Source organism: Erpetoichthys calabaricus, chromosome 9 (assembly GCF_900747795.2).
Source record: "Erpetoichthys calabaricus chromosome 9, fErpCal1.3, whole genome shotgun sequence".
NCBI lineage: Eukaryota > Metazoa > Chordata > Cladistia > Polypteriformes > Polypteridae > Erpetoichthys > Erpetoichthys calabaricus.
Window position 1 is genome coordinate 137,143,317 of NC_041402.2, and position 26,683 is coordinate 137,169,999.

The window sequence follows — 26,683 nt, forward strand, 5'->3', positions numbered from 1 at the left end:
TCGCTGATCTTATCTCTAAACCATGTCAAATTACATGACTGAAATTGCTTTGAATATCTACTTTACAAATTGGGTTATGACTTTCCTGAACAGTTGTAATCACCCATTTTCTTACAGTCAATAGTGTGCTGCCTGATGGAGCTGGCGCTATAACTGTATGGTGCAAAGGATTAACAGCTGTGCCGATGTGAGCTACAGACTCTGCCTCTTTTTTCTATTCTATATTAATACGTAAAACACGTGACATCAGAAGATGAGCATCTCTTCTGTTTCTGAGGTTTAAAATATGTGTGCGCCTTATAACTTGTCACTATATTCGATGCACTGAACATCCAGGTGAGCATTCATCCTACACACAGAGCCCATCCCTCTGACTAAAGAGAACATCAAACCTGTTGGATTTTATTAGAGTCAAGTGTAGACTAGATGGTCTCACTAGTTGGGTATGTCACATTAGGCGATTGTTTCATGGGGGAAACACCGCCAACTGCCTCATACTCATCAAGATTATGCCAATAAAGACTACAACTGAAAATTGCTGGAAAAGTCATCTAATGTGATATGGCTTTAGCTGCATTGTCAAATAAAGTATTCAGGTTTTAAGTAAAAAGAAAAACCTTGAGAATTTTCATGATCTCTTACCTAATACACAATCTACAAGTGCAGTTCAGCTTCTGACTGTCATCTGTGGACCAATTCTAATAAATGACTCCTAGGAAATTGCTGTTATTACTCTTTCTGTTCTATATGTCAATATGGCTGCCTATTCTACTGACTTGTGTTGCTGTCTGCTCAGAGTTTCTCGAATCTCATAATGAGTATTAATGTATGTTCCTGTTTAGCCTTCTACATTACTTTGTTTTTTAAGCTTCTCTCATTTTCCCTACTGAATTTCTCCTGTCTTCCCTCTCATTATTGGTATTCTTTTCTTTTCTCATCTCTTCCTTGTGCTTTTCTCACATTTCTCAAAAACTCCAGTAATTCATTTACTATTTGCTAACATTCGGTCTGTCTTGTTTCTCAAAAATCCTGGCACTTTCTGTCCCTTTCCACTGCCAAATAGCATCTTGCCTGTCAGAGATTCCAGCAAGTCTCTCTAGCTCTCTCTAGCTGTCAGATCCCAAAGAGTGCCTTGCCATCTAAATTCTCTTAGCACTGCTCTATCACCTCATGGTCACCTTCCACTTAGTCTCTCACCTCTCTCAAATGGCACTAGAACATACTCTTGCTGTAAGCTTGCACACTTCCTGGCCTATATCAATCAGAACTTTCCTGAATGTTAGTTCCCATAGGGTCTCTTCTCTTTGACATTCAAAGAGCTTCATATCTCTCAGCAACTCTAACATCTCCTATTGTTGCCTCCTCTCTCCTCCCCAGAAGCCTTACATATTAGCAGATTCTGTGTGACTGACTCTCTTATCAATCTCATTAACTTTAGCACTTTCCCCTCTGTTACCTTCCAAAGAATATCTTAGGAATTCTGCAGTGCCTCTTGCTTTCTGCCACTGAACCTCTTGCCTATTTTAAGTTATTCTTGCAAACATTCACCATCACCCCCTTCCCTCACTTTGACATTGTGTTATATTGCATCTCCCACCTTGCTGTTGCCCTATATTGACTCTTCTCCCTTACTTAGCGACTTTAATGATTTACCTATACGTGACCTTACTTGAATGTTTCCTGTAATGTATGCTACTGACTTCTCCAACTGAATCTTTTATCTCACTCACTGTGTCTGAATCTGTCTCCCTTCTTGCAATCCCCCTAGTTGGTGCTTAGTTATTTTCCACCCTAGGCCAAACTTATTACTGTGCCAACTGACTGTTCTGTAGAGGCTGGAAGCCCCCACCCCCCTTATGACCTGCACAATAGGCGATTACCTAATTCGTTTTAATGGTGGCGCCGGCCCTGCATAGAGCCATTGACTTATCACTTTGTCTGATGCTAAGTTATTCTTTATATGCATACTATAGTTGATTAGATGATGTACAGCCACATGGACAAACAATTCACTATTGTATCTTCCACTTGAAATTCCAGTCTGTTTCTGCTATTTTTTTCTAAAATAAATATGACATGTCTAGAAATAAAAAAAAATACTGTAATAATGTCCTTTTTGGGATGAACACTGTTTCAAAGCTCTATTAAAATTTAATTCTGTGAAACAAAGACATCCCATTTTGTGGAGCTGTACCTCACAATGGTACTTGGGCCTATATGGTACACCGTAACATAGAAGCAATGAACGCCTGACCTCAAACATCCATCGTGTGCACACAGAAACCTTTGTGCAGGCAAATTGTTTATTGTTTGGGTCAGTGGACCACTGGGAATGGATTTCAGGATATCTGTAGAGATTTTCTAAACCATTGATCCATCATGTTTGGTAATCTCTGCTAATCTCCTCATGCCTCACTGATAGCCAGAGGCACTGATCGCCTCCTGGATTGTGTTGCCAAACCTGTCCCAAAGAGGTTATTTATCGTTATGCACAAACACACACACACATACATTCTTTCCTCTGTGTGTGTATCTCACTAATTTTCCACCTCACTTTAAAGTGCATACCTGTGCAAGATTAAACATACACACTACAGAAGAAAGGCAAATGGTATTATTAAAGACTGCACTCATCCTGCACAAACTGTTTTCTCTCTCCTTTATTCTGGCAAATGGTTTAAGACTACTGACAGTTGCACCACTAGATATGAGAACAGATTGCATCCAAAGTTCATAAAGCTACTCAAGAACTACTCATTTTGACAGCTGCACCAGTTTACACTCTCAAAAACAGATGCCAAAATATTAGAACTATCCACATGAAGATTCCAGAAGGAATCTATTATTTAGATCCACAACATGTTCTGTAAATAACAATAAACAGATGACAATGATTTTAAAAGAACTCTTTCTGTATAAAATAACAAAGGCTACGTTCAGGTATTCCTGATCTGTCAAAATCCTGCTAAGTAGCCTGCTGTACATTAAAGATTTATGTTTTGTCCACTAATAAGGAACATCATCAAAACCCAAAGAACTAATTTAAAATGCTAAGAACCCTTTCCGACATTAAATGGTTCTTTGTCAAGCTGATTTTACACAAACCAGTAAAGTGCCATTACACAAACATTATTTTTAAAAGTATACTGTCACACATACGCGTCAGAGGGTCGCCTTCCGGACTCATCAGAGGTACGTAATACCACTCTGGGATAAGAGGTGGCATTGTCGCTAAAGATATTGTCTCCTTTTCCCTCCACCGAACTGAGCAGATGCCAAGTGAGGGCAACTGACTCCTCCTCTTCCAGCCCATGCCCTATAAAACCTGAGCGTCCACGGAAGGAGTCTTCTCATTTTGGTAGATAGATGAACGCGAGAGAGAGCTCCACCAAGCCAGATCCATTCAACTAAGCTATAACCTGAGAGCCTGAATGACTGCAATTACTTTAGTTCTGTTTAATCAGCGCCATCATGTGCCTGTTTTATTTTGTAAAGTTTCAGAAGTATTAAACGGGGAAACCCGGCTTGTGCCCAAAGGATTCAGTCCTTATTACTACTTGACCACAGTATCTAATGTGTGTCTTTTATATCTTATCTGTCTTGTATTAACTGTCTGTTGTTGGTATTATACTATTCCTGGAAACCTGACAGTAAATTTCTGATTATATTCTGTAGAGACCGCATTAAACTTGATTCCTCACATGTCAGTCTTTTTTACTGTCTATTAAGGCTCTTCCCACTGATGCTTACTTCATTCCTGATTCTGATTCATTACTCTTCACAATAGTACTTTTTTCCAATTTTTTTTAACCATTCTGAGATACTGTTTTTTAAAAAGCAAGTGAGAGTGACTGCTTGGGTAAGGCTGGGATGGCCTACCTAAAGTGGATTTTACTGTTGAAGATGTGAAGAAACTGGACAAGAAAACGGAATCAAATACAAAGGTAGTTCCTCCCAGGTATAAATAATCAAGGCTTCACTGAATGATATTGAAATTACCAGTCTGAAAGGCCTTTATAAGGAAACATCTCTACATCACTGATTGCATGACACTAATAGATTTGTCAAATACAGTTCTCAACTTAATAGAAAAACTGCACCAGCATGCACACACTTGCACCACCTTTTCTCAAATTTGTACATTAGTTTAAACTCTCCTTTACACACACACACACACACACACAAATTTGTCTTGACGTATTTGCTAGAGATTCCTGTGGGAATTTCTATTTGGGACACCTAATTCTAAGTCAACAAAACTCCACCTCTATGAAAGCAAGGACACTGCATTGGCAATTCCTGCTTCTTACATAAATGCAGTTTTTTTGCTAGAAACAGCATGTTTTTGAAAGTACAGACACCCTTAGGATGTCACTTGTTCAGGATAATGTAGAGATATTTTTCAGCTTTTTACTGTTCTCATTATGTCCCTCTCCAAAATACACACATGTTCTCATGTATGTGCATATAGACATCTGCTGTGTCCTCAGCTAATTTCCCATTCCATGCCCTATTCTTGACTGAAAGTGTTGGCCTCATATCCCTTGTCACTCTGGTGCTGCGCTGCTGCTTTGTGGATCAGCAGGACTGGTATTGTGGGGGTGTCAAATCCAGCGGAAGGCAGGTGGATGCTCAAACTCTGATAACGTTAATAGGCTTCTTTGGTTTGCTGCATAGATCACACGGCCTCATAGCTCTGCTTCTTTTCTAAATTTGAAGCTTTAGTGCACCTCTAAAAGCGCTCTTTTCCTGCTACCGCAGAGCAGCCTGCACAATAAATGTGCTTATATAAGCAGAGGCTAATCTAAGAAGCAGGCGGCCCTTTGAGGCACACCACAAAGCGGCCTGCCGCGGTCGTATGGAAATCACGGCAGAACAGCGGGTTCCTGTATGCTGCTAAATTTAATGAGCCCGAACAGTGGATCAAAATGAAACCTTAACTGGTTGGAGTCCAATGCTGTCAGAGCACAGCGTCCTGCCATTTTACACTGTTGGCATGTCATTCAGACCAGAGGATGTTGTTCATTTTTAGCTTTAACTCCTCAAAGTCTTAATCAGTTTTCAGGCAGACTTTATATGTGGTATAGTGGATATTTATGTATCATGGCTCCTGCTATTTTTGTGGAGTTGATACATTCTCCTCATGCTCAAGTGAGGAGGAATTTCAAAGACATGCCCATTGAGCTAACTGGCTTGGTGTGAGTCAGTCAGTGTGTATCCTATAATGGACTGGTACCTTGTCCACAGATTTTTGCTGCCGAACATCCCTTAAATTGGACTAGTAAATGGATGGATGAACAGTTTAGCCGTGAACCTTGAATTCTGTCTGGCTACTCCTGCATTTTCTTCTTGAGCTGTGAATAAGACAGACTTCAGTCCTACAACTATAGTGGACATTGTGTGGTGTATTCACAGGAAAACTGTTAGCACGACAGTTAACTAAGCTAGGGAGGGGGCTCAGCAACATCCTATAAAACAGTGGAGAACCCCCACTGGAAGGTGTCAAGACATTCCAATGTTAACAGAAAGGCACTGTCAAGGGGGTGCTATGTCCTGTAGCTTTAAAAGTGGCTCAGGAGAGCAGCAGATAGAAACACCTACAATGCATGGAACTTAAGAGGTAGCACCTGTGACAAGCAGAAGGCTATTCTTTTTCAAAATGAAAGATTTCAGGCAAATCATTATTTGGACATGTCAGACCCTAACTTGTAAAAGACAGTGGCGAGTCACAGAGGAAACAACAGAGGCAGTAACTTCTCCTGTCCACTAGCTGATACCTGGTCCCAGAAGGGAATGTAAGAGAATGTGCTGCCCCTCTACTGGACCAGGCTGAGGGGTGCCAAGAGCCCAACGAACTGCTGGAAGTGGCTGTGTCTTGGTGTGTCTATTGCAATTGCCTGGTCTATCCCACAATTAACACCAGGAGGGAGTTTAAAGTCAGTACAACAAAAAGGCTTAAATAAATTTAAGAGAGGAGTTAGAGAACAGGAAGAATGCTAGACTGGCAATAGGGTGAGTGAGTAAAGGCTATTGGGGGGAAAAAGCAAAAAGCAGATTCCCATGTGGAAAACTCAGAGAATTAGAAACATTTGTTTCACAATTTTTCAGAACTAATCTGACAATTGTCATATTTTCAAACTTGATGTTATCAGAACTCCCGCAAAGGTATCTTTTGGAGCCCATTTAATTTGCTGCTTTCATTTTTCCTATTATATCACTGTAGGATCTCAATGCCCTGCAACTTTACTGTCTTCATATCTGATGTTATCAGACCTGGGTAACCAAATGCTTTACTCACTTTTTTTACTGATGCTTTGAAACAATTACATTCTACATATTTATCTTATTGATGTTTGATTCTATCAGTCATCAATACCAAGAATATTTAGCTTCACTACATCTGATACCAGATTAAATTATTATGTTTCTTTACCTTCTTGAATCCTGATGTGGTTGAAGCTGCTATTGTGAGGCCTGATGAAAGTATACCACAATTTAACTTCTTAAGGTCAGATGCTGTCATGACTAACTGGGCAGTAACTTTAGCCTCCTGGAGTCTGATGCAGGCAGTCCTTTGTATTTCTGTAACCTTGATACCTGATTTGCATTCAATCAAAAAGCAGAATCCTGTAACTTTATCCTTCTTAGGGCTGATATTATCAGAGCTCCAGATCTAGCAGGGCTGACCTCCAAGAGGTTAAATATTACAGACCTTGCCAATGTGGAGATTTAATTTTGGAGTCTGGTTTTTGTCTTCATTTTTGCCTTCTTAGAATCTACCAATGCCAGATTTAAAAACCTTTCTGACTGAACTCCATGATGTGTAATTGTGTGGTCCCTTTCCCAATGGTGTTACGGTCCTCTTCCTGATCTGGTCAGGGCTGAGACCTTGAACATTACTCCTGTAGTCTGCAGTGTGCATGCCATCGATTGGATAGAACTGCTTTGCTCATACTCTGGCCAGCCTGGTCCCTGATGTTTATTTAATGAGATGTCACTTTATTAGTCGACCTGTGGTTTCTGGCCAAGTCAGCAAATGCCTTGCACTACACCAGGGATATTTGGACAGCAGCTTGACTTATTAGAAAATGAATGAGAAATCAGTGCTTGTATCTTGCTGTGACCAATGTATGCTGCTGTTTGGCAGAGAGAGAGAGAGAGAGAGAGAGAGAGAGAGAGAGAGAGAGAACCATGGGCTTAGGTGCATCCCAGTTCCAGTAGATCTTGGGATGAACTTCACAAACTAATCCTGCAGGATGTAGAGGATTCCCAGCTCTGAGAAAATCAAGTGGCATGGCAAAAGCATGGATTTCACTCAGTGGCTGATTTGCATTCAGCAATGGTTCCTGAGAACCACAGTTCTGCTACGTTGACTCCCTGTCATTAATGCTGCATCACATAAATATGGTTTTTATCTCATAGTCATTCTGATTTATATACATCACAAAGTGCTAATGGCTTTGTTGTTTGTTAACACTATCATTCACTGATATGGCATCATTCACACAGATTACTTTAATGGACTAAGCTGTCCCCTCTCATCAGTATCATCAGAAATATTTGCCATTGTGAGGCTTGAAAGAAAACCATGCCAGACAAAGTCTCCACATGGACATCATGAGCTGAAGTTTATAACCAGGGAGGAAAATTCCAAGTCAAAACTTTGAATGCATAGTCACATCTTACATACATTTGGTTCACAGATTCTGAAGTGAGTAATTATAGATTCTTATTTTTATTTTGATCTCTTCTCAGGCAGACACAGGGAGAGCATACACACTCCATGAAGATAGTGACCAGGCTGGGATCTGAACTCAAGAGCTATAAGGAAGAAACTCGAACAACTATGCTATTATGTCACACAGCTGAAAGCCCAATGATGTCAAATTTATCTTTAAATGGGATCACACAATTTCTTTTGATGGCTTCATTCCTGTGGGATGGCCACTCTCACTGGGACTCAGAAGCTACTCATTTTTGAACTGAGAAATGACTGGTTTTAAACTTATCACCAACTGGGTCACCGAAAGTCAAAAACTTGGTTCAGGGTCAAAAAGGGAAATTGGGATTAAAATTAGAAGACATCTTCTTTGAAATCTATCTCCCTGTAGGTAAGAAATCCACTTAAGCTTTACAAACATGGTTTAGAATCACATAGCGAGTGTTAGGCTGGAATTGAAAACTACATTATTTTGAAATGGTGTTGTATATTTGTTATTTAGTCTAAAAAAAGGCAACTTTCAAGAGCAACAACCTAGCATTAAATATCTTAACAACTACAGACTTTATAATAATAATACATTTTATTTATATAGCGCCTTTCCCATGCTCAAGGCTTACAGAATATAATAAAGAACGGCAGCGTATACAGTATATAGCATTGTACAAACCAGATAAATAAATAAAGAAGATTAAGACAGTGAATTCTGAAAACAAAAACAGACAGCATTATTGATGGTCTCGCACACACACATACAGGTTACATTAGCATCTTGACAGAGAAGTAAACTGAGAGAAGGGTAATAAAGTCAAGTAGAGCTAAAAGCCTTCCTGAACAGATGAGTTTTGAGTTGTTTTTTTAAAACAATTCATGGAGTCAGCTGACCTGATTAATTTCGGTAGGTCATTCCAGAGTCTGGGTGCTGTACAGCTGAAGGCCCTGTCACCCATGGAGTGTAGATTAGTGTGGGGAACAACAAGATTGCCAGAATCAGAGGACCTTAGTGGGCAGGCAGGCACATAGTGATGGAGAAGGTCACTGATGTAGTTTGGTGCGAGGTTATTTAAGGCTTTGTAGGTTATTAGTAGGATTTTATATTCGATTCTGTAGGACACAGGGAGCCAGTGAAGACGGAGCAGGATGGGTGTGATGTGCTCACTGCTGCTGGTTCGAGTAAGGACTCTTGCAGCTGAGTTTTGAATAAGCAGGAGCTGTGCTATAAGATTAGAAGGGGCACCTGCCAGTAGGGAATTACAATAATCGATGAGGGATGTGATAAAAGCATGGACAAGTTTCTCAGCATTAGAGAAGGAGAGGAAGGAGCGAACACGGGATATGTTACGGAGGTGAAAGTAAGAAAGTTTCTCAATGTGATTTATGTGGGCGGAATAAGAGAGGGAGGAATCAAAAATGACACCAAGATTTTTTACAGTAGAGGCAGGTCTGATGAGATCACCACCAAGATAGACTGGGAAGGAGCTCATTTTATTAAGTTGCATTTTAGTCCCAATGTGCAGAAGTTCAGTTTTATTGCAATTTAATTTTAAAGAGTTCTGCTCCATCCAGGTTTATGTTGGGTTTGATACTGTATATGGTAGTTTAATGAGGCCTCACACAGTCTAAAGGCAGATAAGCAGATGACACAGTGAAGCAACCTAATCTGTGCCAGTCTTACCTGGAAACAAATCTCCAGGTTAAACTGTGCTTGCAGTTAGCAGGTCCAAACCAGACAGCCAGAGCCAGTGTCAGAAGAGTGAGCAGTGAACCACCATTAAACCTGTTTGCCAGGGAAAGGCACATCACAACTCCAGGCCCATGTGAAGGCGTCATGCAGCAGGTCTACATTGAGTTCCTGGCACTATCATACTTTGATTTTCCACAGTTGTCAGAGTCACTTCTATAGATAAGCTTCTGGCACTTTCTGCAAACTTCAAACGAATTGCAGTCTGGGAAGAGCCTAGAGAGAGTGTCTCTCTGGCGTGCTGTACTCTATAATTAGAGCTGCGTTTCTGCCCTGAAAAAAAGCTTTGACTTTGTAGAAGCCATCACTAAGCAATTGAGAGAAATTGGAAGGAGGGGGAGAGTGCTGAAGTTTGGATAGGTAGCTCACACAATTGCAAAAGAAAAGGCGTTTAAAAAAGGAGACAGGATAAGGGAACATGACCTGGAGTTCACTGCTCTTAAAGTTATATTCACTGGTGCAATGTTATGGTCGTGGTGGCAGTCATCTGCACTTAATATCATGCAACTGGATATTTAAAGAAGCCAGTGGTTACAGTTGACCAAATAAGTCATATATGCTAGAGAAAGGACTAGGCAATAGGAGGAAAACATTTGATACCAACAGATGTGGGGAAAAAAGCATTGTGTCCTTTAAAATCTGTGGCTGCCAGGGTACACACAAATGCTGGTCAAAAGTATGGAAGAACAAAAGGAAAAGTGTGGCCATATTCTAAGTGATACATCTTTCTGGCGTCATTGGCCTGTTGGTTTTAATGTGAGTTACAATAACCAGCATGTGTAATGCCTTTCTAAGTAGGAAAATGTCACATGAGTCCCGGACATTCAGGAGTCACAATGGAAAGCAGGGGCATTATTGTAATGAGGTTCTTGGAGGGGCAAAGAAGTGAAAACTGGTCAAAGTAGGAAGCAACCAAGTGTAAGATATGAATGGATGAAATATTGAGCTGAGAGGGGAAGTGGACAGTTAGGAAGAAAACTGACATCTTTCTGATGCTTAGTGCAGGTATCTCCAAAAACAAGAATAGGTGCAGCTGATTGAATGAGAAAAGTGGACAACAGCAACACTTGTGCGATTTTCTGCATTTGTACTGCTTCTGTTTGTACTACTTCTGGTATTTATCATTGCTTGATCTATTGCACTTTGTATTATTCATTATCCATAATATACATACTGTTTTACTATACCTAAAGTACTGTTAATAATTATTTTTCATAACCATACCTAATTTGTACATATCTTGTATTTTCCATGTGGATTATTTTATTGTTCTTTGATGTAACAGCAATGAGAATCTCGAGACGGATCTGTGTAATTACAAAAAAAAAGCAAAAAGAAATGAGACAATCAGAGGTACAACAAAAGTGGAAGAGATATCTAAGAAAGTGAAGGAAAACAGGTTGAAGTGGTTTGGACATGTAATGAAGAGAGACAATGAATATGTGGGCAAAAGAGTGATGGAAATGGAAGAGAAAGTGAGGAGGCCAGCATGGAGGTGGATGGATAAAGTAACAGAAGATTTGAAGGGGTTTGACTGGGGAGGAGATGCAGGACCAAGCTGTATGCAGAAGGTTGCTTTTTCCCACATACAAGTGGGAAAAGATAACAATGAAAAAGAAGATGAAGAAAAAAAGATTTTATTGTTCTGTGCATATATTCATAGTTATATGTATTTATCTGCTTAGGTTGCAACTGCTACTTTTTGCATTCTGGGTTGACGCAAAATTGTATTTATTTGTCATAGAATTTGTTCTTTGTGCAATTATAATAAAATTGAATCTCATACTCACCTCAAATTGTTGTGGGCACAAAAGTGCCACACAAAGAAACCGGGAGATGATTAGGAAACAGAATGCCGAGGTCAAAACAAGTGAGGGTCAGAATACAGGGAAAGTCAAGCGAAACCGAGAAACCAGAAACCAAAAGGGCTAGAAAAACTTGAAAGTCAGTTTAAGAAGCAGGTCATAACCAGAACACAAATTGAAGAGCTCAGTTCCAAAATCACTAAGTACAAAAGATACATTTTGGAGATAAATAGGAAAATCTGGGTCCATAAGCAGATTTTGAAACTAAATCCCTAAAACTATAGCGCTACACTGTTGCAATTAGCAGGTTTTGAAGCTCAAACATATTTTCGGCGCATGACCAACTGCATGAAAAGTCACAATCACGTGTTCACTAAATTTTACCAAAAGGTGTAATTAGCAGATTTTGGAACTCACATCTTCAATTCTACTACTAGAGTCTACTTGGAATGAAGTTTACTACCGTTAAGAAGAACAAAAGTATTTGTATCCACCAAAGTATAAGGGCAGTGTGAATTTGCTGCTGTATTTATTTTCAGCTCTCATGACATCACCAGCATGACAATCATGGTCAAATGAACACCTTCCAAGTGTCATGTATAAAAAAGAAAACAGGATGATAATGAAAATTAAATTTTAATTTCAAGGCCAGTTGTGACAACAACTTCAGAAGTGAGTTGGTGCCAAAATCCCACAAAAGACAAAAAATCCCACAAAAGACAAAAACACACGTATATATTAGGCTAATATTATACAAATCAACTGCAGCCACCAGAATTCCACAAAAAACCACAGGTAAATCATATGAACATACAGTACAGGACACTATACAACATTAAGTCAAATAAAATACATTATAAAGGATCAACTCAACCCTAAGGTACATCTTAATGTTGTAAGGTAAGTGTGATGTAATATTGCTGCACAACTGCAATAGGATGACAAAAAGAGTGAATCAGTAGTGGTGTACTTCTGCATATATTAGCAATGCCAAAAGTGCATTACAAATACATCTACCATACATCACAGTGAAGGACTGATACATGTCATTGTGAAAATGGAAATGTGGTGTAACACTACCATACAGTAAAACTGATGCTAAAATACTCAACTCTAGGGTACATCTGAATGTTGCAAGGTAAGTGTGATGTAGCATGACAAGAACAGTGAATCAAAAGTGATGTGCTTCTGTATATTGTGAGGTTTCTAAATGCTTTTGGGACTTCCCTCAATGGGACACCACGGCGAAGAGTATCCTGAAGCATGATTTCTGTGTCTGTGGAAGACCGCATATCTGTTGCTGGAGCAACTGCAGGCTCCCAGCGCTGCAGTGGCTCGCCACGAAAGCAAATTCAAGCTGATTGCAGTTGCGCTATCAGCACCTGCCGTCGATGTGTGATACAAGGAACATTATAAATTCAGGGAACAGTATTACTTGGCCACTAACCTGGCCACAACCCTGCCTGACTGCTATGTCTGTGTATAGGAGAGTGGTAGATCCTGCGACAATAAATAACCGTGCTGTTCCTGTTTCAAGCTAAATAAAGCTGGTTTTGCTAAACTACTGAGACTCAGCCTCGTGTTTTGGGGTGCAAGACAGGGACTTACGCATTACAATATATTAACAACAAAAAAGGACAGTACAAACACATCTACAGTATATCACAGTGAAAAATCAACGCATGCTATTGTTAAATGGAAGCATGATGTAACCGTCAATACCACAACTCCATCTCACAGTGACATTGAACAGTAACTTTACACTATGTTTATGTGCTACATTAAAAATTAGGTATTAACTGTGCTATGCAAATACATCACTACATTAGATACCTGAAGTGTAGATTCATATTGAACAATATTAATACACCAAAATGTACACACAGCGCTATACTACTATTCAAGTATTCTGGTACAATAACATCTCTAAAAAACAGTGAAGGTTTAGCACAAACATGACACAGTATCTCAGTGATAAAACACCACACTAAATCACAATGTACTCACAACTCCTTGTCACAGTAAAAGTGTAGTTCAGTGCTGTGACATCAATAACTTAACTGAGTCTATTTCCTTCAATGACAATAAAACACTTTATAGTTTACACAAGTGCATCAAGATGGCAACACAACTATTTTGAACTAAAAGAATTTCTCATCAGAACATCACAGTGGAGAAATACGGCACACTACCACACAATTCTCCTCACCAGGGAAGGTAACATTACAACTTGACTGCACGAAAGTTCAAATTACATTAGTCTATGAAGCACAATGGAAATGCTGAGCAGCAATTGTTACACAACTGCAGTTACTACAGCACAAACAGATGAACCCACTGTAATACTGCAGCAGATGTGTATTTTAACAACACTCCAATATGCATATGGTGATTTTACAAAACAATTACACTTTTCATGATAATGGCAATAACCATTTATCCATTTCTGTCCACTTTATCCAAAACTAAGGTCACCAGAAGCCAGGGTCCCTCCAACAGCACTGGGTGTTCAGTGTCATTTATTGTACTATACAGTATGTCATTAAGCACTGAGAATAACACTGTCCTCTGAAGCTGAGGCATGTCCACACTGAGGCCCTCAACTCTCTTCATTCCTTCAGCCCATGCAAGGCCAACTGATTATCAAAGAGACACATACTTTCTTCCTTTTCCTACACATGAATGTTCTTTCTGTTTCTAGAAATAATCATTATTTAACTTTGCCCACATATGCCGAGGAGCAGACAACAGTGAAACATTAAAGTCCACCTCTCTCAGTGAGAGTCAAACATTAGGCCAGTCTGTGAAGGCCTTGTCCAGCAGGCAGTGCGTTTCTTAATGAGTTGTGTTTGCAGTCATTAACAAATGGCTCATAAATATTGTAATCAGGCAGACAGGCAGCAGCGAAACAGAGCTGATTCAATGTTCTGCTCCCACTCACTGCTTAAATTCCTAATTAGAGGCTGGGAGGCTGTGTTTAACTAATGTATCCTGCTGTTTAGAATGACTCCACATTCCCAAGAACTTATGCCAGCAGCTACCTAAATCAAGATATTTTGCAGAAATTTTTGTCATTGTTTGCATTTCCTTCTTATACTAAAAATAACTTTTAAACAATGACCTGCAAGAGCTACATGGAATTGACTTAATGCTATGAAAGGAGTAAGCTATGCGTGAAACAGGAAAAAAAGTGGTTCAAAGTGTCACTACAGTCAGAGCACAAAATATTTGGATATTTTTCTACAAAAAAATTACTTTATGTACAGTAAGTGTCCATTTCATGGCAGGGCTGATAAATTAATCCAAAGCAGCAAGAGATAATGCTCCTGCAACTAAGTACATCTATGCAAATTGTAAATGGTTCACATGACAGACTAGATTTTAATTGCAACACTAAGCTCAGGGTACATTTAAAGAAACAGAGAATTCCGATTGAAAGAAATGTGATCTACAAAAGTCCTTCTAGACAGACAGTCATCCTTGCACTCCATTCACTTCACAGTGTGCTGTGCCACTATTTGAGGTTCACGCTGTGGTGTTCCTGTGCCTGAAGAACCTACACGAGGATTCAAATATATTGCAGTGAATCCTAAGAACAGCTGTATTGTAGATTGTTCTCCAAAGTATACACTTTGAATTCATAACCTGTAGGCAGAAATGGGCTGGACATTCAAAAGCATGGTGTAGTCACTGTAAAAGTGCTATGCTACATTGTCTTTCTTATTATTAGAATATTAAAAAAATCTAGAAGAGAACAAGCCATTCAGCCCAACAGACCTTGCCAGTCCTATCCACTTAATTCTTCCAAAATAGTTTTGAAGATCCCTAATTAATTTTTGGAAGTGATATCCAATATAATGAAATGGATCATACCTTTCCTAATCACCTATTTTCATCAATTAGACTGATCAAGTCTCTTTAAATGAAATGAATGTTTTTCAGTCAGCTAGTATTTCAAACTGAAAGAATATGGACATTCCAGACAAATAGAAAATATGCTTAAGGAAGTCTAGTCACATCGATCTTGCTATCTATCTAACTAATATTATGTCTTTTGTTTCTTTCTATCTATCTATCTATCTATCTATCTATCTATCTATCTATCTATCTATCTATCTATCTATCTATCTATCTATCTATCTATCTATCTATCTATCTATCTATCTATCTATCTATCTATCTATCTATCTATCTAGCTATCTATCTATCTAGCTATCTAGCTATCTAGCTGTATGTCTGTCTGTCTATCTATCTAGTTTCAGTACCACGTTTCATTCCCAACATTTACAAATCTGTTAAATTTTGCCTTTGAAACATAATCTTAACATTTTGTCCTTGGACTGTCATACTAAGCTTCTTGTGCTCTTTCTAAGTTTTTTTTTCCATATTGGCTATTAACTTTGTAGTTTCCTATCAAAAACACAAAGACAATGCATGTATATGTTATTTTCAAAAATTAACTTGAGTAGAGGCTCCTAAATAAACACAAATAATATACAATTCTGACATAATGATATCAAAGTGAATGATATGCACATGTATAAAATGAACAAGAGGTATGGATTATCCAAGTATGCACTTTTATATTGCAACTAAAGCTCTCTATGCCATAGCCCTTGACTGAGCTTAATCCACCACTTGGCCTATATCTAAAATCCAAATGGATGGTATTAGTGTAGAGTTTGCATATTTTCCCTGTGTTTTTGGGGTTTTACTCCAGGGACTCCTAATTTTCTTTACAAGGATGTGTGTGTGGCCCCATGTGAATCTGTGAGAACAGTTGATATCAATGTGATGCCTCTGACATTAATGCTCTGTGCAGTGTCCTTGTGTCTCGTTCTCTCTCTCTCTCTCTCTCTCTCTCTCTCTCTGTTTCACACACACACACACACACACACATACACACTTTCTATCTATCTATCTATCTATCTATCTATCTATCTATCTATCTATCTATCTATCTATCTATCTATCTATCTATCTATCTATCTATCTATCTATTGTCTTTAGTTTTTTAATAGTGCTCAAATTAATGTAAAAGGTGCAGCAGACATCTACATGGTGGAGGTGGATACTCCAAGCAATAACATGTAGAAGTTTGACAAAGCAAGTCAGAGCTACATTTTATCTTAATTATTATTATTATTATTATTTTATTGTAGTCTCCGCATTCAGGGCTGTCTGTGTGGAGAGTCACAACACACACCAGGGTTTCACAACGATTCTCCAGCAGTGGATGATATTATAGCAGATGACAGGTTGTCAAGCTTTTGGCAAGCTGGCAAGATATTAATTTAATTGATATTTAGTGCTCCCTTATCATGCAATTACAAAGGCTCAGCAAGACATGAAAATTTGCAGCCTGGTGACGCGTTTCATGATATCGCTTCCCGCTCATTGAAGACATGCTTTCTTGAAGGGGGGCATCAAAATGATGTGGATATTATAATATCAACTTTAATTGTGTAGATACTTTAATTGCAGAGGATACATCTAATTGTGCGAACATGAAAAATAAGAACCTGTGCTGACAGAGCAAGGGCATTGTGAGAGCTGCTGCTGATCAGTCCACTGTCATGTCTTGGGGATACTGTAAATGGGGCTAGTTGGCTTAGATGTAGATCAACAATACTGATGTTTTATGTGTTCCTTTCGGAGTAAAGTCAGGATTTGATATTTTGTGATTTGTCTTCTGGAACCAAAAATAGATTTTCTTTAGTATTCAGTTACATTGTGGCCAGGGTTTAGGTGAACAAAATATTAGGACACCATTACTATTGAGCCCTGTGACTGTACAGAAAAGATTTAGTGGAGTCAGAAGGTGGGTATAAAAGAATGAGAGGTGAAATGAATACATGATGAGTAAGTGGATATCCTACCATACTAGAACAAATGAGCATCTGCTCTGAGTTGTTAAATATATTTATCTATTTATCACTTTTAGGACCTGCTAAATCCAAATGGAGTTTAAGATTATCCAGGTTTACTTCAACCATCCCTCCATTATTAAACCCATTTAATCCAGGTCAGTCATGTGGGACCAGATCTCATCTCTGCAGCATCAGGTGCAAGGCAACAACCAACCCTGGATGTGGTGCCAATCCACCACAACACTTACTCCAACACACAAACACTGACTTACTGGGACAATTCAGAAACACCAATTAGCCAAACGTGTATGTCTTCTGAAAGTTAGAGGAAAGCTAGAGCCTGGAGAAAAACCCATGCAAGTTCAAGGAAAACATACAAATCATAAAGAGATGACCCCCGGCAGGTATCACATGTAGTGTCCCAGTGCTGTGAGAGAGCATTAATAACCATTCCACCACTGTGCCCCCTCATTTCATGTGTTGTAAGTACACTTTTATACTTCTGATATACATAATGCCTGTGTCACATGTTATATGATGAAATTGATGTCCTGTTGCACTCACCAACCAGAAAAAACTTAATTTAGACTAATCAAGGCAGACAATGACAGACTGGGTTTTAATGAGTGTCATCTTTACATAGTGAGCAAGGATAGGTTACATTTGTTAGAAAATGTTTGCAAATGTGATGCCATGCCTAACAAGTCCTAATGTCAAGGAGACCTCTCATGCACCCCAGACTAGCAGGTACTAGGTGTCCTAAATGGGTTTGTCATGTAGTGGGGGCAGCAATGTGCTGTATCAGCATGTGCTCCTAACCTCTCCTCTCTCGCTCTAGGAGTATTTTCAATGTGTAAGTTCAAGTTCACTCCAGGTTTTTGATGACTTGTCACCACAGATCACATCAGGTTAATTGATTAGTATTTCCAATTAAATAAAATACATGCATAAAATTATGTATTTTAATATATTGTTGTTTAACATGGCACCAAAAATTGGTGATGTGCTGCTTGTAGGTTGGAAGTGGAAATAAGAATTTTACAGTATTCTGTGCACATGACAATATTATTATTACCCAGTACTATTACTACTAACACAACTATTACTACTACTGCTACATTTTACAACCACTTAACCTCATGTGATGTGGCATACCATCTGAAAACAACTACCTTCCCTGTCCCTTGCTTATATGACTCTATTTTCTAACCTCCATAAGACTAACTACTGTGCCACCATGCCACTTGCCTTTCTTGTAATCATTACAAAAATAGAAAGGATTGAAGATCCAGAACTGTTCTGTCTTAAAACGTCAGCATGCTGAAAGATATGCCTGGAACTGAGAATAAGAATTTAGAGCAGAGAACACTCAGCGCTGAAATGGAAATCAAGATATTATCCTTTCTACAGTGCCTGCAAGCAAGAGCTTTCTACACAAGACACTCATTGCCGCTTAACCGATTCTTGCATTATACCGCAATCTATAACCACTTAAGAAATAGGCATTAAGATACTTGTCAGGTTCTGCAGGGCTTCAGCAGGATGAAAGCTGGCCATCACAATGCATTATTATTAAATGCCTAGTTTGGAGAAGGTCCATGCAATTAATTTGACAAGTATGTCCTGTGACTCTGAATAAGGTAAAGAGGCCATAGAAGAGCTGCTTAGTGTATATCATCTGAAATTAATGTAGAGTGTGAAAGTATTTTGACAATAAATTCTTATGATGTTCCAAACTGGCCCCTTAACTGTGAGTTACCTGCACTAAAAAATATCAGGAAGCTCCAAACTTGTGAAGGTCACAAAAAAATTATGGGCAGTATTTTTTTAATGTAATTTCACTTTAAATACTGTACCAAACACATCTTAGTTACACTTTTTATGTCACTTTTAAATAATGTCCATGCTTGAAGTTATTAATTATTCCTACTCTAAAGCATCTTGTGGAGCTGTACTAAATGCGGTGTTGCTATAGACCTTCATTTCACTCTATATGATATAGTGCCCACCACTGCCAAAGCATCACACCTCCAATATTTACAGTTGGATGGCCTTTATTGGGGATGTCTGGATTTTTTAATGAATAATGTGGTATTGGGTAGGTAGGTATTTTCACAGTTTTCTCTCTTTTTACTGAATATGGCTTAACAGCTAGATGCATATTTTTCATAAATTGCTCTTTTTATTTTAAACATTTGAATTTAGATAAAGGAAAAACTTTTTTGAAATAAAAATGTCTACTGGGGGATGACTTCACTCAATCAGTGTAAAGTAATGTTTCTTTTGATACAATGTCATCAAACATGTGTTAAGCAGTCTACGTTCTAGGAAATATAACTGATAATCAAACTCCCCTAGCAGTTTATGTCATAAGTGGTTAAACAGACATACTGTAGATGAGATTTCAGTATATTTACATATTTGCTCATCTTTATACACACACACTTATGTAAAAATATTTAACTTGTATTGTGATAGGCACCAGACACTACTTAATTGGGTTAGGTTAGGTTAGTTTACAAAATAAAACATAATACGCATCAAACAAAAAATGAAAATAATGAGAATTTTAACTACATTTTTAATTATTAATTACGATTGAGGTGTTACATAATGCCCCTGCATTCTTTTTTACATTCTCTTTTAATACTTCTTTCCTCACCTTTTTCTTTTTTCTAAAAGTAGCAGTGCTCTTTTTGTTCGCTTCATCTTGAGATTGAGAAAATAACAAAATATTAATAATGAGATTGAAGGGTTTGTGCTTTTTGGTTGGAGTAAGTCAGTGGAGAGAGTCTTCGGTCGGAGTAAGTCGGTGAAGTGGTGAAGACTGGCATTTGTAAAATTTAATTTTGCAACAGATGAATTTGTAACAGTTTTTAAACATTACAAATGGTGTCATTTTGGCAGATAACACACATTAGCTTGTCAAAGCCCTATCAAACGAAATTGTCAAAAAAGTCTAAAAAGTCTAGTACTATTATTTATTAAATAGTACTGACCCTAAAAAAGTGTTGCCCAGGGCAAAACGCATACGCACCCAGAGGTAAAGTACAAGACAAAACAGAGCTGAAGGTCAGCCATAAGGGTTATTATATATCCAAGAATTTGCTAGAACAGTCTGATTACAGAGAGAAGAAAACACATTTTTTAGGCAGCTGATTATTGAACTAATTCTTAAACAATACTTGAAAAAAATAATTAAAATGGTAGCTACCACACTCCACTGCTCTCTGTTCATCTGCCACAATGATTTAATATATGATTGTCGTCTTGCTGGTTTTTATCAAGACATCCAGTGTTCGGAAGTCACCTGGCACAGCTATGGAGCAGACAATCCTGCAGTGATCCTAGTTTTACCTTTTGAATCAGTGATTCTTGTTCTGATGATCTGCTGCCTTCCTGTCTTTAAACAGCTGCTTGTTTCCAGAAGTTAAATCAGCATTAGAAATCAACTTATGTTCATTTTTCCACTCATGTTTAAATGGTTTGTCCTACTTTTGCATATGTGAATTGTGAATCATGATTTTTGGAAAATGATGCAGTTGACCAAGGCTGTGAAATACAAGAAATTATTTTTCAGGAAGTGTGTGCCATCTGTAGAATACAACGAAATCTCATCTTCAATGGGACACCTGGGATGGACTTGAGGTTAGGACAATCAATTCAATTGTGAGAGAGGGAGAGTGAGGGGAAAAGAAAGTAATTGGACATCTTTTGAGTACCACAGCTCTTTGGCGGTCCGGCAGCATCCTCCCTCTTTTAGATGAAATGAAAGATGCTCTTCCACAATAATGGATTGGTTGGAGTCCTGTTAGACACACCCAGTAACACTTGCATTAACATGCCACATTCCCACTCCCATTAAACTCATATTAATGTCCTTGATATTGTTGACTTTTAAAAGGCTGGGAACTATTGACTTACTTAACACAGTAACAGGAAGTCTTGGATAAGGCTATATTCACATGCCAATAAAAATTACAGTACATGCCACCATGAAAACATAAAAGTGATATGCATTTTCCCATCAATGACTTGGAGGACAGGATCCTCTCCTTCCTAGATCACCTACCCAGGTGCCAGACTGCAAATATTACAAATGGCAAAACTGAATACTCCTGGAATGGAGGTCTAGTAACAGCACTGCTTGGACATCTAAAAGTATTCAAGACAAAATACTGTAATTAATTAATTATGAGATTAATTTTGAAAAATATTGAAAACGTTAGGTGGACTGGTTATGCCAAATCATCTCTAGTGTGTGTGTATGAGTGTGTGTGTCTTCACTCTGTGATGGACTGGCACCCTGTCCAAGGATTGTTCCTGGCTTGCCCATTTTGCTTGCTGGGATTAGCTTCATCTTCCAGGTTTAGACAATATATAGATGGATGAAGATTATATCTAGTTTTTATCAAAATGTTAAAAGACAGGACATTTTGAAATCCCATACATCTTTTAAGATAACCCTGAAAACACTGGACAGTGTGTTAAGTGTGTGTAGCTTCTAACATTGATCCAAATAGGTCAGCCTGTGAAAAGTGAAAATGGTGTTAAATCTTCCAACAACAAAAACAGGCTATTGGGAGTCCTGCAAGAGTATTTAAAATATGAAGATGAATTTAAAGGATGAAGCACAATAGAAAAGGATAAGCGAACTGTGTGAAGCTTTAGCAATTTTGGAACAGTGAAACACTGTAGAAAAATGCCGGTGCTAGGTTATTGTGCACCCTAGGCCAAGCTTATTAGTGTGCCATATGACTATTCAGTAGCTAACCTGTATGGCTGTGCCCTCCTCCCCACCCCTTATGATCTGCACCCTAGGGGAATGCCTAATTCGCCTTAATGGTGATGCCAGCACTGACTGTAAGACACTACAAATGTAAAAGCATTTTCTGACCTCCCAAAGACAAGTTTGTTAGGTTAATTAGTGATAATAATAATAATAATAATAATAATAATAATAATAATAATAATAATAATAATAATAATAATAATAATAATAATAATAATTCATTACATTTATATAGCGCTTTTCTCAGTACTCAAAGCGCTATCTACACCGGGGGGAACCAGGAAGCGAACCCACAATCTTCCACAGTCTCCTTACTGCATGTGTGTTTCTGTGTGTTAGCAGTAGACTGGTTTTACATTTAGAGTTGGTTCCTGCCCTACAACCAGTGCTGTCAGGTTATGGCTTTGACATACAATATAATGAAAGTTTAGAAAATGAATGGACAGAAATATTAATCAATAAATCATGCTACATTTTAAAAGGTGGATTGAACGTGCAGTATCAATTCAGAATAAGATTCCACAGATAATTCAGTCACCACTTAACCTGATTATAAACCAGTGGGTATGAAGCCTGTTTGGCAGCATTGGGCATAAGGGACGATCCAACCCAGAATGCTGGTCCAATCTATTTGAGAGCACATTCACAAGACATGGAACAGGTTTTGAAGTATTCAATTAATCTGCACAACATATACTAAGTGAAAAACTGCATGTGGGAAGAAGGGCAAGCAACTCCACACAGTCAATGGCAGTGCAGAGGCACAAGGCACAAAGTAACGCAACCCACTGTACCGTCATGCCACCTGACCTTGGTGTTATAATCAGAGGTGAAATTATTAAAACAATGGAAAAAAAACATTGATTCTGAACCTTACATTCAGCAGCGTGAACCGGTATTTTTTTCCTGATCTAAAAATGCTTTTTTTCTCTTTTTTTCTCATCGTGGGTTAAAGTTTTTAGGTGAATAAAGGTCTTGCGTGGACATTGCCTGCGGTCTCATTTTTTTTTTATCGATGTGTTCATTTCCCATCTTCTCAATGACCTTTGCGGAGCTGTTAATGAAAGCAAATGAGCCTGGAAACTCTTCAATGATTTTTTGTTGTTCACATTTAACCTTCTTTTTTATTTTAAATGTACTATATCGAACAATTAAAGAAAAACAAAGCGGGACGCTCAACCTTTATCACTGGATATAGCTTGCGTGACAACCTTACAACTTTTTAAACTTTTGTAGTTCAGCATTTTTAATCTTTTGCATGTATCTCGCTACATTTACAATAATTCTGCAGGGTAGTTTTTTCTGGTGGCCGCGTTTTTTCCTCAATTCCATGCGCACTGTATGGCTACAACAGAGTTATTGGCAAAATCCTCCCAATCTCCATTTTTCTGAGTCTGCTTTTCCATTACAGGTACTGATGAAGACCATCCTGACAACACCAGGCTAAAGACAGAAAAGAGCTCTATAGCCGGGACGCCAGAGCCTCACAGACTCACTCATACGTCCTCATTCACCTAAGTTGGTACATTTAGAGTCGTAAACTGACGTTACATTTACTTCTGCAAGACATGTTTGGAAACCGTTAAAATTCGGGAAGGAATAAATTAGTCTCTATAATTGGAAATGGATTATGATCGTTATATTTGAATATTGGTAAATTTGAAACTTTGTGAAAGGACATTCAACAGATGCAATAATAATAATAATAATAATAATAATAATAATAATAATAATAATAATAATATTTGAGTGTGAACTGCGATAGCCTAGCATCCCGTCCAGGACTGATTCATCCGTTCAGTCCACTTGATTATGCACCTTCTGTATCGTTATGCATAGTACAAATAAAGCTACATTTAAAATATAATGCAAGGCGTAAGTAATGAAACTATTTTCCCCCGGCGGAAACTATATAATTAATGTATCAAACTTTACATTGAAAGATCGCGCAGTGAAACCCCAGAGGAAACTTCGCCTTTTGAGATAAAAAAATTAAAGTAAAACATTAATAAAATTTCCTGAACCCGCCTTATCATTAATTAGAAGGTCGATTGAAGCAGGAGCAAAAGGCGCGAGGCTGTAACATCCTAAAGGAACGTCTGCAACATAGCACTCACACTCAGTATGTCCATATGGATAAATATATTAACGAGCTTAATCCCATCGACATTTGCTTTTTTGCAATTGATATAAAATAAACAAAAAACCTACCTTGACAGCCTCCGCATGAGTGACCCCATCGAGCACTTTGTCGTTCACTCTTAGAATCTGATCTCCGACTCGAAGTCCTTCTTTTTCGGCCAGAGATCCCGGTTCCACAAGAGACACGTAGATTCCAACCCGGTGCTCAGAGCCTCCTCGGATGCTAAAACCAAGACCTTCATTGCTCTTGTGACGTTTGAGGCACACTTGTCGAATCTCACTAATGGGAGCTGTCCCGTCGCTACAAGTGCTGAAGCTGTCCGGCGAGCCTCTGTGCGGCTGAACTGAAACTGGCGAGTGGGCAGGCTGGACGTGCGCGTTGGCAACCGCCGGCAGCGGTTCTCCGGGGTTTCCATTACTGGGCAGCAGATCAGATTTCAGGTAGAGGCCTTCCGAAGTGTACTGATCAAAAAGAAGCTGGTCGGACCTGGGAATAACCAGCCGCAACATGGGGAGCAGTTGCTTTTTGCTTGGGGTATTCAGGATGACTTTTAACGTCTGTACGAGGTCAAATACATTCCTTTTGGAGTGGTAAATGTTGAGGCAATGAATAAACTGTTCCCTCTCAAAGTCGCTGAGCAAGAGGTTGAGTGCATTGTGCAATTTCCTAACGTTGGCCGAGAGCGATCGCCCCGCTGACCCCAGAGACCCCACAGAAGAGGAGTTCAGAGACATGCGTTCTAGGTCCGTGCTCATCCTTCAGCCAGGGAAGCACACCGATCATAGAAAATAAAATGCACGTGCTGCTGACGTTTCGTATTTAGATACTTAAACTAATGTCTTCAAGTGGAGACATTACAACAAACTTCATTTCACCCTAAACAAGACTGTACTAAAAAGGCATTAGCACAGTGAACATTTTGAGATTAGTCAAATAATCCACCTTTGCCCAGCGTCCATATTCACTACAAATTCTCGCGATTAGATTTTATTTATTAATGAAAAGCTTACTCCGCTTTTTAAAGTTAATGTATGAACAAGCTTTTACTGTCTAATCAGTAACACTCAAGCCAGGAAGATAGCGAAGTGTAACCTGTGCGTCTGTAGATCGGCATCGTGGCGTGAACTCCGTGGTTGGTGTGAAAAGCGAAACCGTCATAGTAGCTGCAGTGCTCGATCTCTTAGATAAAATCTTTCAGGATGAGAAAATCTCATTTGAATATTGCAGCTGAAATGCAGGTAAATATTCCATTATATCAACTGTTTTAGCTTTTCTGTGTAATTACTTCAGGCCGTAATAACTAATTGGACCGAAGCCCGATGCAAAAACAAGTGAAGAGCGCTTAGGAAAACGCTTCTGTCCCTTTCCACGATTCCAAGCAGCCTTGGGAAACAGTCCGGGAATTCCGCATTGCTTAGCTCGTCCAGACGGTCGCAGCTTATTTATTTGGCATTTCCACGGAGAAGTCGCTGATATCTCCCTCTGCCGCTCACTCGCTTTCCAGCTGGCTCTCCTCAGCGCTCCCTGTCAATTTCAGCCCCTGTCAGCAGCTCTCCCGGATGTGACGCAAGGATTCGGTTGCCCAGAGACGGAGACTCACAGTTCAGAGCCGCTGACCGCAGGGAAGAGCCGGTTAGAGCAGAGAGCGCAACCTCATCCCGAAACACGTTCGCGAAGTCAGCATCCTTCGAACCCCCGCCGCGGTTGATGTTGCTAACAAGACTCCAACAGGGTCCGTTGGCTTTAGCTGAACTGAACTTTATCAGTCTGGTCAGTGTGTGGTTTCTGTGGGAAGCTACGGTCCTTGAACACTTTTACCAGTGACATAATATCATTTGCGGAGACATCAGTTTCAACAAGTAAATAAGCAAATGCAGTATACTCATGACAGAAACCACCTTTACTTCAATATTCTTCATTAGTGTGAACTCGGCTTTGTTGAAAACCTTGAAAAACATGTCCGCGGCAACATCGACGTATACTGTAAAAATGTGCGCAGAGTCTTGAATTTAAAGGTCACATAGTCATAAATCTAAATTAAACGTCAGATCAACTTATTTATATAGATCTTCAGTGTATGGTACTGTAACATAAAGTCCAGACCTACTAAGGACTCCAACCGAATGCATTTGCTCATTTTACCAACGGCGTAAATGTTCAATATAATAAAATACGACGAGTAGTTTATTTTACATGTTTACACCTTTGGCAGAAAATATATCCCCAGCCTTTTAAACGTTATTGCTTAAAATAATAACATTCATAATATTCATTATACAAGTTCATGTCTTACAGATTCTTAATTTCCAGGTGTGGTAATAAACCACCATTTCTCCAAAATTACATTCAACAAATACATATGTGTTCTTCAATCATGGTTTTCGAGATAGGTTGTAAAGCATCTTTATAAATATAACGCATCATTATGGACGTGATGCAGCGGTAGCATAATCGCTTTACTCTGTTTGATCCGGTTTATTTCTGTGTTAAGTACTCGTAAGTCCAGTTTTCGCTTCTTTATTTGGGCTTCCTCCTGGGACTCCAGATTTCTTTCGCACTTTAAGCACTAAATTCACTGGTGACACCGAGTTAGTACAGTATGTGTCCCTTCC

General features: G+C 38.9%; 1 protein-coding gene across 2 annotated transcripts in view; it reads right to left on the bottom strand.

Annotated features, from left to right (window-relative positions):
• The window catches only part of whrna (whirlin a), a 216,559-nt gene extending 190,957 nt beyond the window's left edge, over positions 1–25,602 (bottom strand). The window contains exon 1 of one of the 2 annotated variants that reach the window (XM_051931531.1): positions 24,140–25,602. In XM_051931531.1, the coding sequence (XP_051787491.1) occupies positions 24,140–24,826 (687 nt within the window). In that variant the 5' untranslated portion in view covers positions 24,827–25,602. The remainder of the gene's footprint in view (positions 1–24,139) is intronic. The other variant, XM_028810227.2, reaches the window with a different exon arrangement.
• Positions 25,603–26,683: the final 1,081 nt, after the last annotated feature.